The sequence below is a fragment of the Alosa alosa genome, chromosome 1 (genome assembly GCF_017589495.1).
Source record: "Alosa alosa isolate M-15738 ecotype Scorff River chromosome 1, AALO_Geno_1.1, whole genome shotgun sequence".
Classification (NCBI taxonomy): Eukaryota; Metazoa; Chordata; class Actinopteri; order Clupeiformes; family Clupeidae; genus Alosa; species Alosa alosa.
This window is the reverse complement of record NC_063189.1, coordinates 42,656,089-42,672,039: the sequence shown is the minus strand read 5'-3', so window position 1 is coordinate 42,672,039 and position 15,951 is coordinate 42,656,089. Positions and strand designations below refer to the sequence as shown.

Genomic DNA, 15,951 nt, shown 5'->3' with positions numbered 1-15,951 from the left:
CTGACCCCCTTTCCTTACAGTAGGGCTAGTGTCAGCTACAAACCTTGCCAAGCCCACTTTGGGTCTTCATATGATCTCCCTCTCTCTATCTGTCTGTCTGCCACTTTCTCCCTCTCTTGCTCGCTCAAGCCTCTTGGTGTCAATCTCTCTGTCACTCTACCCCTGCCCCCCACCCCCCTCCTCCCTTTCACTCTTACATTTTCATCATCCCACAACTGCCACCCGCTCCCTCTCCCTCCCCCTATCTTTCCCACACTCACACACCCACACACACACACACACACACACACACACACACACCAGATCCCACCCCTTCAAGTTCCCTCTGCCCCCTTACAACTTCTCTGTGTCTGTGTCTGGGGGTTTTCACACGGGGGGCTCAGGACTTGGTCTTGCTCTGCTCTGGGTAGCGGGGATCCTTTCTTTCTTTCTTTCCTTCTCCATTGTATTTAGTGGAGCAACACTCGCGCACCCCACCAAGACATTCAGAATGAAGTGGGGTTGGGTGCTGTTGGGCCTGCTTATGGCCTTCGGGCAGCTAGCTTGGGGCCAGAAGGGTTTGGACATACCTGAGTTCGACGGACGGGACCGCGTCATCGACCTCAACATAAAGAACTTTAAGGCTGTGATGAAGAAGTATGACGTGTTCGTCATTTACTACCACGAGCACGTTGGGAGCAGCCGTGTCGCCCAAAAGCAGTTTGAGGTCGAGGAGCTGGCCCTTGAGGTTGGTGGGCCGGGACCTAACCAGGGAGGGGGAGAGATGGGGAGGGGAGTGGAGGGCTCATTGATTGAGCGTTGGCTTGCCTACTGTACAATTTACTGCAGCTGGAAGCAAAGTACACAAATGGGAGATTGTAAGAGAGAAGCAGATATTTAGAGCAGTCATTTTTTTTAAAGTTTGCACTTATTTGACATAGATAGATAGATAGATAGATAGATAGATACTTTATTGATCCCCAGGGGAAATTCAAGTGTTGTCAATGTTGTCAATGCTAAAATGTGAATGGTGTATATGTTTGAGATGAACACCCAACTAATTTCACACCTCTGTCTAAGAGAGGGAAACATAGCCTAATGTCAAATTTTACTTAACCGCCGCTTATGGCATAGCCTACCATTGAATACTGGTAAAGAACCAGTATGTATTTCTCAGGTCTCTGCAGTGAATTGCATGAATATAAATGGACATTTTCACATAGCACTGTCTGTGGCTTGAATGTGCTGATATGCAGATATGCTGTTTTAGCTTTCCACTTTGGGATCTTCAGTTACCGAGGATTTTGTCAGAGGCTCATGATCTTCAGTTGTGTGTGTGTGTGTGTGTGTGTGTGTGTGTGTGTGTGTGTGTGTGTGTGTGTGTGTGTGTGAGTGGGGGCAGAAATTAAGCATCATTAGCAGTTATCTTGACACGAAGAATGCTTGAGTTTGCTTGAGCCACTTTTGAAATAAGCCCCTCAGTACACGTACTCTCACAATTCATTGAATCTATGCTTTACATACACTCTGTTCTTTGTCAGATTATAAGTCATACTTGTTCTACTTATGGAGACATCTTGTATTATGGCCTTCCTCACCATGCTGCTGCTACCTAGGAAAGACATGTGTTGGCTAACAGGCTACTGGTGCTGATTGCTAATAGTGCTGAGTGCTAATGGTGTTGATTGTTGTTTACATTAGAGTGTAAAGTTTTCAGGTGAAACGTGATAGGACTTGTTTTTGGTTTGTGTGTGCATGTGTGTGTGTGTGTGTGTGTGTGTGTGTGTGTGTGTGTGAGAGAGAGAGAGGGAGAGAGAGAGAATTGCTGACTGTTAGGGTATGTCTCATATCTGTTTCTGGGTTATCTGTTTATGGGTCTGTGTAACAGCATCATGAACCACACTGCTCAGTCCAGCGGGTCTGCCTGCCAGAATGGCAAATGCTGAGTCGTGCGGACACTAGATCCCAACTCTAACTCTGGCAAGCTGTCAACAATAGGGATACCTCTTGCATGTTAAACCGTCACAGGTCATACCCACACATGATGGAGACAAAAGTTTGGGAGTGAAGCCTTATGCTGAGTCATTAGTCAGTACTCCAGCAAATATGTTTTTTAAAGGTTCTTTCTGATGAGTGACAATTGGCATCTTCCACTTAAGTTTTAAAGATATTATAACACCTTGCCTAAAACTACATATCCCAGTGCGTCATGCATGGAGATCTGCTATTTTGATAGAAAGTCCAAAGTCCTTGTTTGATACTGGCACGGGTCAGGAGTTTATTAAGTCACCTACAGGAACTCCTGGATAGTGGCACCCATGGAGAAGATACTATGAACATATCTCAAAGTAATTATTTGTCTCCAATAAATCTGGAGCCCTGCCAGGGTGATGTTCTTAGAGTCCTTCCACCTCATAGCCCTTTAATAGATAGATGTCAGAACATCTGGATCATCAACGCAGGCCTCCTGGGGTAGAAGAAGAACCCTGACACTGACTTTGCAATGTGGACAGCTGAAGTTTGGATGGTTGAATGGAAGATGGAAGATTATTCATTTACTTAGTCCCACTGAGTGCCAATGAGGAATTACATGTTGATGATTTGCACAGAACCTTGCTGGGGTTAGATGAAATTGACATTTTTTTACATTGTATTTGACCTAGACATTATATGGCCCTTGAATGGCCTCCTTGGATATTGGCCTCCACAGATACTGGCCTTAGACTCTGTCCAAGTCTTGTACCATCTCAACCCCATTACCAAGGTTAATCATTCAGCTGTCAGCTGTTCCTCACTTGCCTGAATGACAGTTGGTATCAGAGAGGCTCAGGTGGAGGGTGGAGGGAAAAGGTGAGAGGCGACATCTCCTGCTCTGGTCAACTGGGTCCAGAACCTCCCTACCAACTTCAACCTTATCCACCCAGGATGGACTGTTTAATGAATGATACATTTGAATGTATACCCTCAAAGTACCAATAAGCTAAATGATGATAAGTGATATGTTCCAAATCCTTCCAATCCCTTAAGAGTTGCCTTGCGCTTCACTTTCACATGTTAATTTCACCTCTTAATGTTCCTTGGACAAAAAAGATGAAAGTGTTGAGAATCCTCCACAGAGGATGTCATAAATCTCCGGGCCAGCCTTGTCACTTAACACTCAGTCTGCATTCCTGCTGGTCAGAAGGTTACATAATTGTTTGGCCTTGCTGTCACCCCCTGTTCTTCAACAGTGTCACCCTCCAAGCACACCTAGGAGGTGTATGAGCTCCTGCATCTCTTTATATAGGCCTTCTTAGAGCCATCTGCATGCTGCAAAGACCAAAAGGAAGAAATATAGTGCCTTCTGCATGTGTAAGGTGCTTATTTTGGCTTTACTAAGTAGAAAATAAATTCCATTCAACAGGCTAATGGCGAGGAACTGACAGTAATCAGAGAATCGAGATCAATATGGTTTCTCAGAGCTCAGGCAGAAACAGGTGTGCTGAAAGAAGGCTGACATCAAAGATTGATATAAAATTACACTAATTTTAGAACGTAATGTTTGATATGTGTGTATGTGCATTTTCCAAAGTCTTGATGCATTGGTGGCTGTTTTTTTTTTTTGACCATGTGTAGCATACTTGGCAGGATTCACCAGATGAACATATTCCATCCAGCCTCATGTGATGCGGAGACTTACATCTGTACAACACACACCTATGTATGTGTGTGACAGCTTCTTTGCACCAGCACGGTCCATAAATCAAACCGAAAGCATTTATGTATGAGATAATTTCGCTCGCCGCCCCGCTGACCTCTCCACCCTCGCCCTCATACTCCTCTTGGGGGCCAATGGGCTCCGTCTCTTGGCCGGGCACCAGGGCGAGGAGCTTCTGGGCTGCGGAGTTCTGTCGTTGGGGGCTCATGAGGGCGGGTGACGGATGGGCGCAGTACTGTACCTGTCAGCAGATCCCAGGGACTCCAGCGTCACCACCACCTGGCCAAAATAGTCCCGGATCCGTATCTGCTCCCACTCGCTCGAGCTAAATATAGCCGGTATATCACTGCTGTGGTTGTTTGTGCTTCTCGGGATGTTAAGCAGCTCCAGTAGATCATCTTTCTTCCCTTATAGATACATTTGCAGGGACAGGGTGGGGTTGGGTGGAGGGTCTATCTTGTACTCTCCAACTGTACTGCACAGCGGCTTTTTCGTTGATCATTTTCACAAACCGTTTTTCAAGTTCAAAATTCTCTGTATTTAATTGCATGACAGTATACAGTATCCATCCATAAGAAAAATTTACATTTTTGCAATGTAAAACTTGATTAAGGTACACATGAATTGAAGCCTGGCCTGGACATTGACGAGTAGCTATCACATGATAAAAGTATGTTTGTCAAAAACAAAAAAGTTTGTGTACATGCTACGTTGTGGAGGAAATGCCACAACTGGGGCCAGCAGGGTGCATCGTGACAGAGTATGGGGTCCTTGCCACCTCATTAGAAACTCCAGCTCTTGACGCTTTTCCAGAGAGTTAACAACAGTGCAGCATCAACACATTAGGTTGAGCTTTAGCCAGAAAATCGTTATGAACTCCTAAATCACACAAAGTGCAGAGACAGTCCCTGGGGCATGGAGAGGGCCCTAGGCCTGAAACGTGACCCCATGACTCTATTCTTTAGTGCACGGCTCACTCCCTGCCCCACCTGGGGAGGGCCTCGCTGGCCCTGACAACCACTTCCCTGTGCCTGCGCCATTCGAAGAGAGAGAGAGAGAGAGAGAGAGAGAGATAGTGAGAGAGAGAGAGAGAGAGAGAGAGAGAAGGGCGTGGATTTCTGTAAGCCGGATTGGATCAAGTGTCCCTTCTTCCTTCCCTCCCTCCCTCCCTTCCCCTGATTTGAAGCTGAAGCTCCCGACCTCAGCCTTCATGGCAAATATTTCGTCCCTCTTGTCGACTCATGGCTTCTGCCGGGGCTACCTTATATAGCTGTGGCCCGTTTGGCCCAAAGCCTTTGAGCTGAGTTTAGCACTCAATCTATTTAACAGATAGATGTGAGCCTCCCCCTTAAAGGCCTTTTCATATTAATACCAACTTCATGATACCCATGGCTGAAACTTTTGGGTGTAGAATGGGTTGATTTCGGATTTTGGATGTATTCAATCAATGCCCAGATTTTTGTCTTCAGCTTAAAATATACCATCTATAGTGACACAAATTTAGTCACAACAGAGACAGAGAGAGAGAGAGAGAGAGAGAGAGAGAGAGAGAGGAAGGGAGAGAGAGGGGGGGCAATGTTAGTCAAAGCAGTCTATAGCACCCAGATTAATTTATTGATGCAATTGGCTTCCCAACACCCCCCCCCAAAAAAAAAAATAATAATGAAAAAAGAGAGTGACAGACAGACAGACAGAGAGAGAGAGAGAGGGGATGAAAGTGATGAAAGAGACTAAATATGCAGAATGCAGGAAGCCCCACTGAATGAGGTCATTGATATCATGATAGAAATGGGCTGGCACACACAGGCTGAGACACACATCAATTCCCCTCCATTCCCACAGAGCACATTCAACGACACATCCATACTCCTCCATTCCAGGTAGTGGGCCCCACATTCAACCAATAAAAGTTCAGTGTCAGAGGACAGGCTAAATATAAAAGGGACACTGCACCAAAAATTAAAAGTAAAACAATCTGACAAACCGTATTATGCCAATACAATAAACCAACTACACATCATGGGCCAGTGTCAGGCATCTTCATTATATCTTGTGTTTTTGGTCTTGTGCTTTAGGACAAATATTTAACAGATTTTTTCCTGAGCAAAATGAATCCCTTTTCTCATCAGAATGTAAAATAACACACACACACACACACACACACACACTTATTTCTATTTCTTTTCTGCATTATATTAACTGTCATCTTTAACTTTACCGTACATCTTTCTCTAGGCCTACAGTAGTAGTAGTTTCAGTAACTATATGTTCTTTTATCTACAATCATAATCTGTTTGTTATTATTATTATTGCTAAATATCACATAATGGCAAGCATGTTGAACAGTGTCAACTGCATATTAAAAAATGGCTCCTTCAGAGAAAAATATTTACAGTGTTTAATGATAAAATATCAATACAAGTGAAGTTATTCCTATACTCCAAGGTAGTATGCAGATTACAATGCAGAGCTAAGAAGCATGGAAAGAATAACTGGAAATGGAGAGAGAGAGAGAGAGAGAGAGAGAGAGAGAGCAAACATTTCCTTGACAAGATGCAAGTAGACATCTCACACTGCAGTGCACCTGTCGGCACCCCAGAACCCTATTACTCCGACTTGGCACAGAGCCTCCATCTCCTCATGCCAGGCATCCACGAATGCCACGCTACCATTGGTGGACGCCGCTGTCTATCAATCGGGTCAGGTTTCACTCCGATTTAGAAAGTGCAGGGGCAGCGGTCTTTGTGCCGGGCTTTTATGGTGTGAAGGCTTCATCTGGACTAGCGACACTGCTTACAGCATACTCACAAATATGTGAGCTGGGAGTGAAACAAAATAATAGGCCTCCACTACATGTGCAGAGAGACGGATGCAGTCATCTAACACTCACTTAGATGAAATCACACTGTGGGGTCATAAATAGGTGTGCTATTGCCATTCTAGAGGGGTGATGAAAAGAGTTTAAAAGATATGGTGTAAATATTTTGTTTTGCTTCATTTGTAGCACATATGTAGGAACTTGTAATGGTAGAGTATAGTCTACCACCTCAATGAAACAATTGTATGACTAATTGCAACTCCTTTTCTGGCAGCTTGCAGCCCAGGTCCTGGATGACCTAGATGACGAAGATATAGGATTCGGTGTGCTTGATGAGAAGAAGGACAGTGCTGTTGCCAAGAAACTAGGTACCCTACCTCTGTCATAGTATACGGAAAAGGCCATGTTTCCCCCATATTCCTTTTATTTCATATTCACTATGCATGTTTACCAACTGGTTTTCAGTAACCTTCATGATGATAAGGCCAAAAGCTTTTAAGCACTAAGCCCTTGCTGACAGAATGGGAATGGGAACTCATTAGTTCATTTACACTCTGAGCTTTAAAGGTGCCCTACCAGTCTACAGGCAAACTGAGCAAAATCACTCCCTCTAGTGGTGTAATCCTGAAAGTGTATATCTGCCTTATTGAAGTCTGTCCTCCCGTCTCACAGGTTTGGATGAGGAAGACTGTGTCTATATCTTCGCTGATGATGAGGTCATTGAGTATGATGGAGAGCTTGCTGCTGACACACTGGTGGAGTTCATCTATGATGTATGTGAGAGGGAAGCATGCTGCAGTCAGCTTCATCCTTGATCCATGATTTATACCCATATTTTCATACTCAACTCCACATATTCATATCACAATTTCATCCTGGAAATGCCTCTGGGCAGCTACAGTACCCTCCGGAATTATTGGCACCTTTGGTAAAGATGACTAAAAACAGGTATAAAAAATAATCCGTTGGTGATTTATTATAATCTCACAATGAAAACAATGAGGAAAAATCCACCCTTGAATGGAAGCAAATTTATTCTGAGAAAAAGGGAAATCTCATAAAGAAATAAATATTTTTAACAAAAACACGTTGCTCACAAATATTGGCACCCCTAGAAAAATCTTATACAAAACCTAACAGAAGCATTTTCCTATCTAATTTCAATTTATTTAAGTTAATCAGAGTGTCTTTGAACTTTCAGAAGTCATGACTTTATTTTTCACTAAGGTATGAAAATAAAGTAACACAGGCTAAGTCCTCTAGTCATTTTTCAACATGGGAAAGACAAGAGAATACACTAAATCTAAATAAAAACAAAGCCTGTTGACATTTGTAAGTCAGGGGATGTCTATAAAAACTAGGTACTTTGTTTAAAATGCCTATATTTACAGTTAAAACAATGATTAACAGGTTGTAATCATTGTCATCACTGGAAATGTGACAAACATGCTTGGACAAAGACCCATGGTTATCTTGCCCCCACACACATTATGGTGGATGGTAAGATAGGCAAAACATTCCATATAACCACTGTTTGAAAGTTACAGAAAAAGGTATCATCTTGGGGTCACCAAGTCCCCCAAAAAATCTTCAAAAATGACCTCACTGCTAAAAGATTATTTAGAGGGCATGCCAGGTAAAGGCCTGTCCAGCAACTGAATGGTACAGTGACTTTGTCTGGAACTGTGGTCTTGTCAGATGAAATGAAAATTGCGCTCTTTAGCTAGAAACACTTTAGGTGTGTTTGGCGTACATAGAAGAACGACTATACTGAAAAGAACCCCATGCCTAATGAGAATTATTGTGGAGGGGCTGTGCTATTGTGGGGCTGTTTTTATTCCCTTGGGCACCTAATTAAGGTGCATGGTATCATGAACACCAATAAAAACCTGAACATTTTCAAAGGAAATCTGTCAATCTCTGCCAAGACACTAAAAGTTGGTCATGATTGGATCAATCATCAGGTCATTGGTCAATGAACCAAAGCAAACGTCCAGATCAAAACAAATATGGTTTACTGAACACAAAATCAAGCTTCAGCCATTGCCATCTCAGTCCCCTGAACTCCATAGAAAAACAGTGGGGTGAGTCAAAGAGGAGAATGCACAAGTGTGGACCTAGGAATCTGGACAATCTGGGGAGATTTGGTAAAGACGAATGGCCTTAAATCCCTTGCTTTGTATTCAACTTTATGGGGTGTCATAGGAGAATATTACAAGCTGTTTTATTGGCAAAGGGAGGCTTAAGAAGGTATTACAAGAAGGGGTGCCAATAATTGTGAGCGACGTGATTTTGTTAAAAATATTTATTTCTTTATGAGATTTTCCTTTTTCTCAGAATAAATTTGCTTCCCTTCAAGGTTGGATTTTTCCTATTTTTTTCATTGTGAGATTACAATAAATAACCAACAGATTATGTACGATACAGGTTTTTACTCAACTTTAGCAGAGGTGCCAATAATTCTGGAGGGTACTGTATATATGGGCAAACAAGATCAGACACATAACTCCGTTTGGAATGGTCAGACAGACCTAAAAACATCAATGATCCCTTAATGACATTCTGATTGGCTATTTATAGTACAGAGCCGGACTTCAAGTAATGAAATAAAGCCTGTTATAAAATTAAGTACTGGCGGCATGTCACTTTGGTGAACGATATTTGTAGCTAGTGACATTCAATTATTTCAGTTGCACCAAATGAGTTGGATGCTTCCTGACAGCTTACATTGTCTCCATCCTATTCCCTCTTCCTTTCTTCCCAGTTGCTTGATGACCCCGTGGAAATCCTTGACAACAGGCACGAGCTGAAAGGTTTCTTCAACATTGATGAGGACATCAAACTGGTGGGCTTCTTCAAGAATGAGAAATCTGACCGTATGTACTAAAGCCATGTCCCACTAACAAAACAGCACATGCTCTCATTCTCGCCCTTCACATACTCCTGTGTGGTTTGTATAGAGAGTGCAGTGAGCAGATAGGTGATGTGTGCTGTGTAGAGCCCTGATGTGGCTGCTGACGAACTTTATATTTTGTCGCACTTCAGATTTTGATGCCTATGAGGATGCAGCTGAGGAATTCCACCCTCATATCAAGTTCTTCGCCACCTTTGACTCCAAGGTATACAGTGAATCTGAGATTTTCTTATGGGGGAAATAGCAATGTTAGCAGTTTCCCCATTGACAAAAGTGTAATGGCTAACAAGCTTTAGACTGGGTGACATGTATTACTCACCAATCTTGAGCACCCATTTGACAACTCAAAACAAAAATGTTGTAATATGTAGAGTTGTAACTCTGTAGTCTGGTGATAACTGCCTACTGCCGCTGACCAATGACGTTCATATGAGTAGTCAGAAGTAGGCCTACAGTACATGAATATCATCTATCATTTTTAGCAATAAATGTGAATTCAAAATCAGTTTTGAGGAATTTCAGTGGTATTGTTTCCAAATGTTTCCAAATGTTCCACCACTAAAGCCCCACTGGGTATAAATGTCTCTGTAAAATGTGGTTACACAAAAGACAAAGATCCACCCTATATACTATTACTTTTCACCACTAGGCGTTTATGGGACGCCTGCCCATAAGATTCCATTAAAGACAACTAGTTGCCGGAGCTAAAGTCCGGGACTCACTGACAATACGCTTTATCCGAAGATTGGAATCTCCCTTTTCAGATGATCTCTGACAGTGCAGCCTTTGCTGTAGATGTTAATCAGGGCTGGACTGGGACAAAAAATCGGCCCTGGCATTTTGCCCGAGATGGCCCACACATTCCCAGTCAGACGCATTCCCTGCAGACAGTCCACTTAAAATATGTGTGCATTCTATGCCATGAGTTGCCTAGTGTTCTGCATTCCTGTGATTGTTTTGGATCTTTCAAGAGGGGTCTCAAGACACATCTGTTCAGTTTACACTTAAATAATGAATTAATTCTTAGAGTTATTATTTGTATATGTATGGTATTTGTTTATTTTTTTATTATTGATATTTGATTTTGTATTGACATTATAATTATTATTACTATTTTGATAATATTCCAGATTATATTGGCCTAAGTGAGAACATTGGCTACCTGAATATAACTTCACTGCTTGTACCCTGCATGGAGACATAGGCCTATTTCACGTCAATAGATGTTAGTAGGGGCGCTGCTAGAAAATTTGGGCCCTATGACAGACATTAATTCTGGGCCCCCCAATAATATATAGTATTATCTGGAGGGCTCTCTGGGGGCCCCCTGTCAGTGCTGGGCCCTTAGAATCGGCCCTTAGAACCCCCACTATCATTCAATTGTGCCGCAAATTAACAGACAGAGGCCCGGCATAATTTAAATTCACAGCTCCGTAGAATAGCAATCTACTCGTTGAGGAGGCTCATAGTTTGACTTTGAGAAACGCTGCAGCTCATAGACAGAGAAAGCCGGGGAACAATTATTTTGTTGTCACAGCCAGCGTCGTATTAGCGCTAGTATAGAAATTGAACCAATGGGCCGCTGTCAGCTCTTTGAAGGCCGGTGCACCCAAAAAGTAAGACATTTGATTGGGCCATGCCGGTGTCAGTATGGAAAATGAACCAGTGAGCCGCTGTCAGTCCTTTGAGGGCCAGCGCTGTCAGAAAAACACACACACATACACGCGCTCACACACATATATATATATACATTTTCCATATATATCTCCTAAATTAGCCTATAATTAAATTGACGATTCGCCCTGATGTTAATGCATTTTTATGGAAATATGGAAAAGCATTGCATTTGTCATGATGGGCACATTTCTGTACCTGACTGAGAATTAATGTAAAGGTCTAGAAGAACAATGACAAAGCTATCCACATTAACAATCAATTCTGTTATCGATTCACCTTTCCATTAACCTGACCCTAGCCAGATGAATGTCGTTCCGCTTAGCTCCGCCTAGCTTCACTCACATCCATCTGGGACCTCTTCCATTGAGAGTGATTTCTCCAACCAACTTTATGGTTTAGCCAATCAGGAAGCAGGGCGGGAGTTTCATAGATGTGACATAGCGTAGAAGCGACTGTGAGTCTGTTATTAGCGTCACGGGTTAGCTTCGATGTGAGTGGTTGAAGTAGCACGTCAATAGATGACGGTGAAGTGGCTTATTCAATCATATGCAAGCATTTTTTGATTAGGCCCAGCCTTCTGAAGCAACACTTCAATGGATCGGTTCCAGATGGATGAGTGGAGCTAGGCGGAGCGAAATTCATCTGGCTATTGCCAGGTTACCTTTCCATACCCCCAAATTATCCCAAATAGCTGAAGGCCTTTTTTCTTCTCTAGTATTTTGTACCTATAAACCACACCACTGAAAAATCTGTGTGGTATTTCCTGCTTCATTTTACATGATGTATGCTTTACTAAATATTTTTACATTTTACATGATGTATGATTTACTAAATATTTACAAAATTATATCTCCTATGTCACTCTGTCTCCAATGCTGCCCTGACAGGTTGCTAAGGCCCTCGACCTCAAGCTGAATGAAGTTGACTTCTACGAACCCTTCATGGATGAATCCGTCACCATCCCTGGAAAACCGTACTCAGAGGATGAGCTTGTTGACTTCATTGAGGACCATGACAGGTGTGTGTGTGTGTGTGTGTGTGTGTCCATTTTTGCTGTGAACTGTGTGAGTATATTTGAGTTACAATGGTGAATATTTGAAATCATGAATGGATGATCTTGTTGGTGTTTTGATCAACGTGTTAGTCATCTCTCTTACCTCTATTCTGTTTCAGACCAACCCTGAGGAAACTGCAACCTCACAACATGTATGAGATCTGGGTAAGCAAATCATCAATCATGGAAAAACGCGCTCAACACCTCCTAAATTTTATACACTGGGTGCTGGATCCTTACATGTAATTAACTGAATATAAAGAAAAAGAACTGCAATCACAGTTCCTTTTAAACAACTTTTAATCGCTCCACGGACGTTTTGAGCAGAAAGCTCTTCTTCAGCGCTTTCTGCTCGAAACATCCGTGGGGCAATTAAAAGTTATTTAAAGGGAACTGTGAGTGCAGTTCTTTTTCTTTATATTCAATGATACATAATTAGCAATTATCCACCACTATCAATCAAATGTAATGTTTTGAGAAAACCAATAGCAAATAATATAAACATTGACAAATTATTTTCATGTCTCAGGAGGATGACATGGATGGCGAGCACATCATTGCATTCGCCGAGGAGAGTGATCCAGGTATCGAAATATGGGAACTACAGTATAATCCTTATATTTACAATAAGAGAACAGAGAGAGATCTATTTTAAATCTTATGATAGATACAAACTTAATGCCATAACACACTGTGGGTGAATGATTTCACCACATGAATGTCACATAAAATATACAGACAAGAATCACATAAGGAGATATGGCATTATAAGAGAAAAATACAGTTTTGATCATGATCCATTTGTTCATATGTAAGGTTTTGAGACCCTCTGAAGTTTCTTACATCTTAATATGGGACTCAATGTTTAATGTGCAAAAGCTTCTCAATGATAAAGACAATGTTGACTGACCCATGTTCTTTTGAAATTTCACAAATTGGTACAATAACAGAAAATAATTGTTGGCCTTATCTAACCTGTTAAACAAGCAGTGGCACACTCTCCACTTTGTATTTGAGCACTATTTGAGCACAAAAGATAACATACTGATTTTATGACAATGTCAACCTGACTCTGACCTGCTGATTTCCTCTAGATGGCTTTGAGTTCCTGGAGATCTTGAAGGATGTTGCTCAGGATAACACAGACAACCCTGATCTCAGCATCATCTGGATCGACCCCGATGACTTCCCACTGGTAAGAGCCCAGTCTAGCTTAGGGTGAAGGTAGTTCAGAACATGACAAAAGTCCCCTGGACAAAAGAGACACCTTGAAACAGATTTATTGGACGAAAAATATTAGCTTGTTATGGGATTTTGGTGATGGATATATTTATCTAACTAGAGGTGTAGTTTTAATTTCCCTTAACTTTTGAGTCTTAAACGTACACACCTAATAGTATTTCATTCAATTCTGACACAGTTTTTTCTTTACAGCTTGTCCCTTATTGGGAGAAGATTTTCGACATTGACCTTTCTGATCCCCAGATTGGTGTAGTGGATGTTGATGACGTAAGTTATTTGTCTGACATGATAAAGTGACACAGCATGAGAAAACTCCACAGAACTTAACATGGCACCCCTCTATTGTGTAGGCGGAGAGCGTGTGGTTTGATATGGACGATGAGGATGACATGCCTACTGCCGATGAACTGGAGGACTGGATTGAAGATGTGTTGGAGGGAGAAATAGATCCTGATGATGATGATGATGATGACGATGACGACGATGACGACGATGATGACGCGATGATGATGATGCGGCGGCGGCAACGGCGGCACGATGATAATTAATTTAATGATGATGATGACGATGATGACGATGACGATGACGATGATGATGATGATGATGATGATGATGATGATGATGATGATGATGATGACGACGATGATGATGACGACGACGACGATGATGATGACGATGATGACGATGATGATGACGATGATGATGATGATGACGATGATGATGATGATGATGATGATGACGACGATTATTAAAAATGTTGCCATCATATTCAACATCACCAACCCAATCAAAAGTTACTGAATTCATATTGCTGTATCAGTTACAATTAACATATTCAGAATCTCCTCATCATTTGTTGTCATGTTGTCAGTTGATGTATTCATGTGGTATAATTCAATGTCCTCCCTCGTCACTATTTTCACAAAGCAAACAGGCAATATCATCCAGTATCCATATTAGGAATAATTCAAAGTCTTTACTTCGCAATACCTTGCCAAGTCCCCACTAAATTTCTGCGTAACATTATTTTCCATCCTTCTAAACACAAACACATCATTAAATATCAAATATTGCAAGAGGGAGGAGTAGCTCAGTGTTTCTTTGTCCTCTGAAAAAATGTGTATTAATCTGAATGTATATTTGTTTAATTTCCTGGATGGATGTTTGCCCTGCCCCTCTCTGATAGAACCTGAGAATGCTGGTACGGACTTCCTCCAAGTCACAGACCTAGCAACTTCCTCTCTTAAATCATTGTGACTTTGCTTTTGAAGACAGAAAAAAAGAGATGGCACAACCTGCTTTACTTTTTTTGAGCTAAGGTGCTGTAAATCATCTGAACGTTTTCTACTGATGAAAAAAATAAACAACAACAGTATTCTATTTTTTGTAAACAAAGAGAACTTACTGTGAAGTCTTAAAATAAATAATAATGTGGGAAGAGATGAAATAACGCTGATCATTTTGTGAAATAGAATGCATTCAAAACAACAGGCCTATCGGTATACACATATGCTCAGCTCAGACCACACACAAAGATGGGCCTTTTCTGCCTACAGTATAAGTCATAATTCTGTTATAGAATAGATGTGATATGCATTAAAAAGGCAAACAAATTGGAAGTGAAACTGGTGGTTATCTGGGCTCCATAAGTATCTGACACAATTTTTGTAATTTTGGGGGCAGTCATGACCTACTGGTTAGGGCTTCGGGCTTGTAACCGCTCACTGCTCCCCGAGCGCCGCTATAGCAGGCAGCTCACTGCGTCGGGATAAGTGTGTGCTTCACCTTACTGTGTGCTGAGTGTGTTTCACTAATTCACGGATTGGGATAAATACAGAGACCAAATTTCCCTCACGGGATCAAAAAGTACTTATACTGTACTTATATTTAATTTTGCCTTTGTTCACCATCACAATGGATCTGATATGGATCAATAGGGAATGTGGATGTTCAGCTTGAAGTCAAGGGGTTGAACAAAAATATTGCATTGACTGATTTGATGTTCTAAAGACAATTGACAGACAAAATGTTTCATGGTCAACTGTGGCCTGTTTCCTCATTATTCCATAACAAATTAAGCATATAAAAGGCCTGGAGTTCATTTCAAGGAGGGAACTTAATACTTAAAAAGAAGGAATGTGCTGGTAAGCTCAGTAACACCAAAAAGTCTGAAGGACCACAGAAGACAGGTAGGTGGGTGATGGTAGAATTATTTCCTTGTTGAAGAAAAACTCACAGCAACTGACACACATGAGGACAGGACATGCATATCATTATCAAAGTCTACAATCAAGAGACACCTGCATGAATAATATAGTGGGTTTACAAGGTGCAAACCACTAGTAGGCTATCACTCAAGAGCAAGAGGGTCAGATTAGACCTCGCTAGAAAACCAATAACAAGATTCTTTGGATATATAAAATCAAAATGAGCTTATTACAAAATGATGGGAAGAGAAATGTATGGAGAATAAAAGGAAGGGCTACCTGTATGGTAGGGCATGGGCATGTAGGCTATGGCTGTAAATGGAAGAGGTCACTGATGACCTGAGGTCTGATACTCTTAGATTC

At 41.6% G+C, this 15,951-nt stretch overlaps 1 protein-coding gene across 1 annotated transcript; it reads left to right on the top strand.

Moving 5' to 3' along the window:
- The first annotated feature begins 316 nt into the window (after positions 1-316).
- casq1a (calsequestrin 1a) lies at positions 317-14,828 on the top strand. The gene is made up of 12 exons (XM_048244805.1): positions 317-727; positions 6,769-6,862; positions 7,167-7,267; positions 9,259-9,370; positions 9,540-9,613; positions 11,973-12,103; positions 12,259-12,304; positions 12,669-12,723; positions 13,234-13,334; positions 13,574-13,648; positions 13,732-13,872; positions 14,014-14,828. Exons 1-12 carry the CDS (start codon positions 491-493, stop codon positions 14,131-14,133), a joined length of 1,287 nt encoding a protein of 428 aa, XP_048100762.1. The 5' UTR covers positions 317-490; the 3' UTR covers positions 14,134-14,828.
- The last annotated feature ends 1,123 nt before the right edge of the window (positions 14,829-15,951 follow it).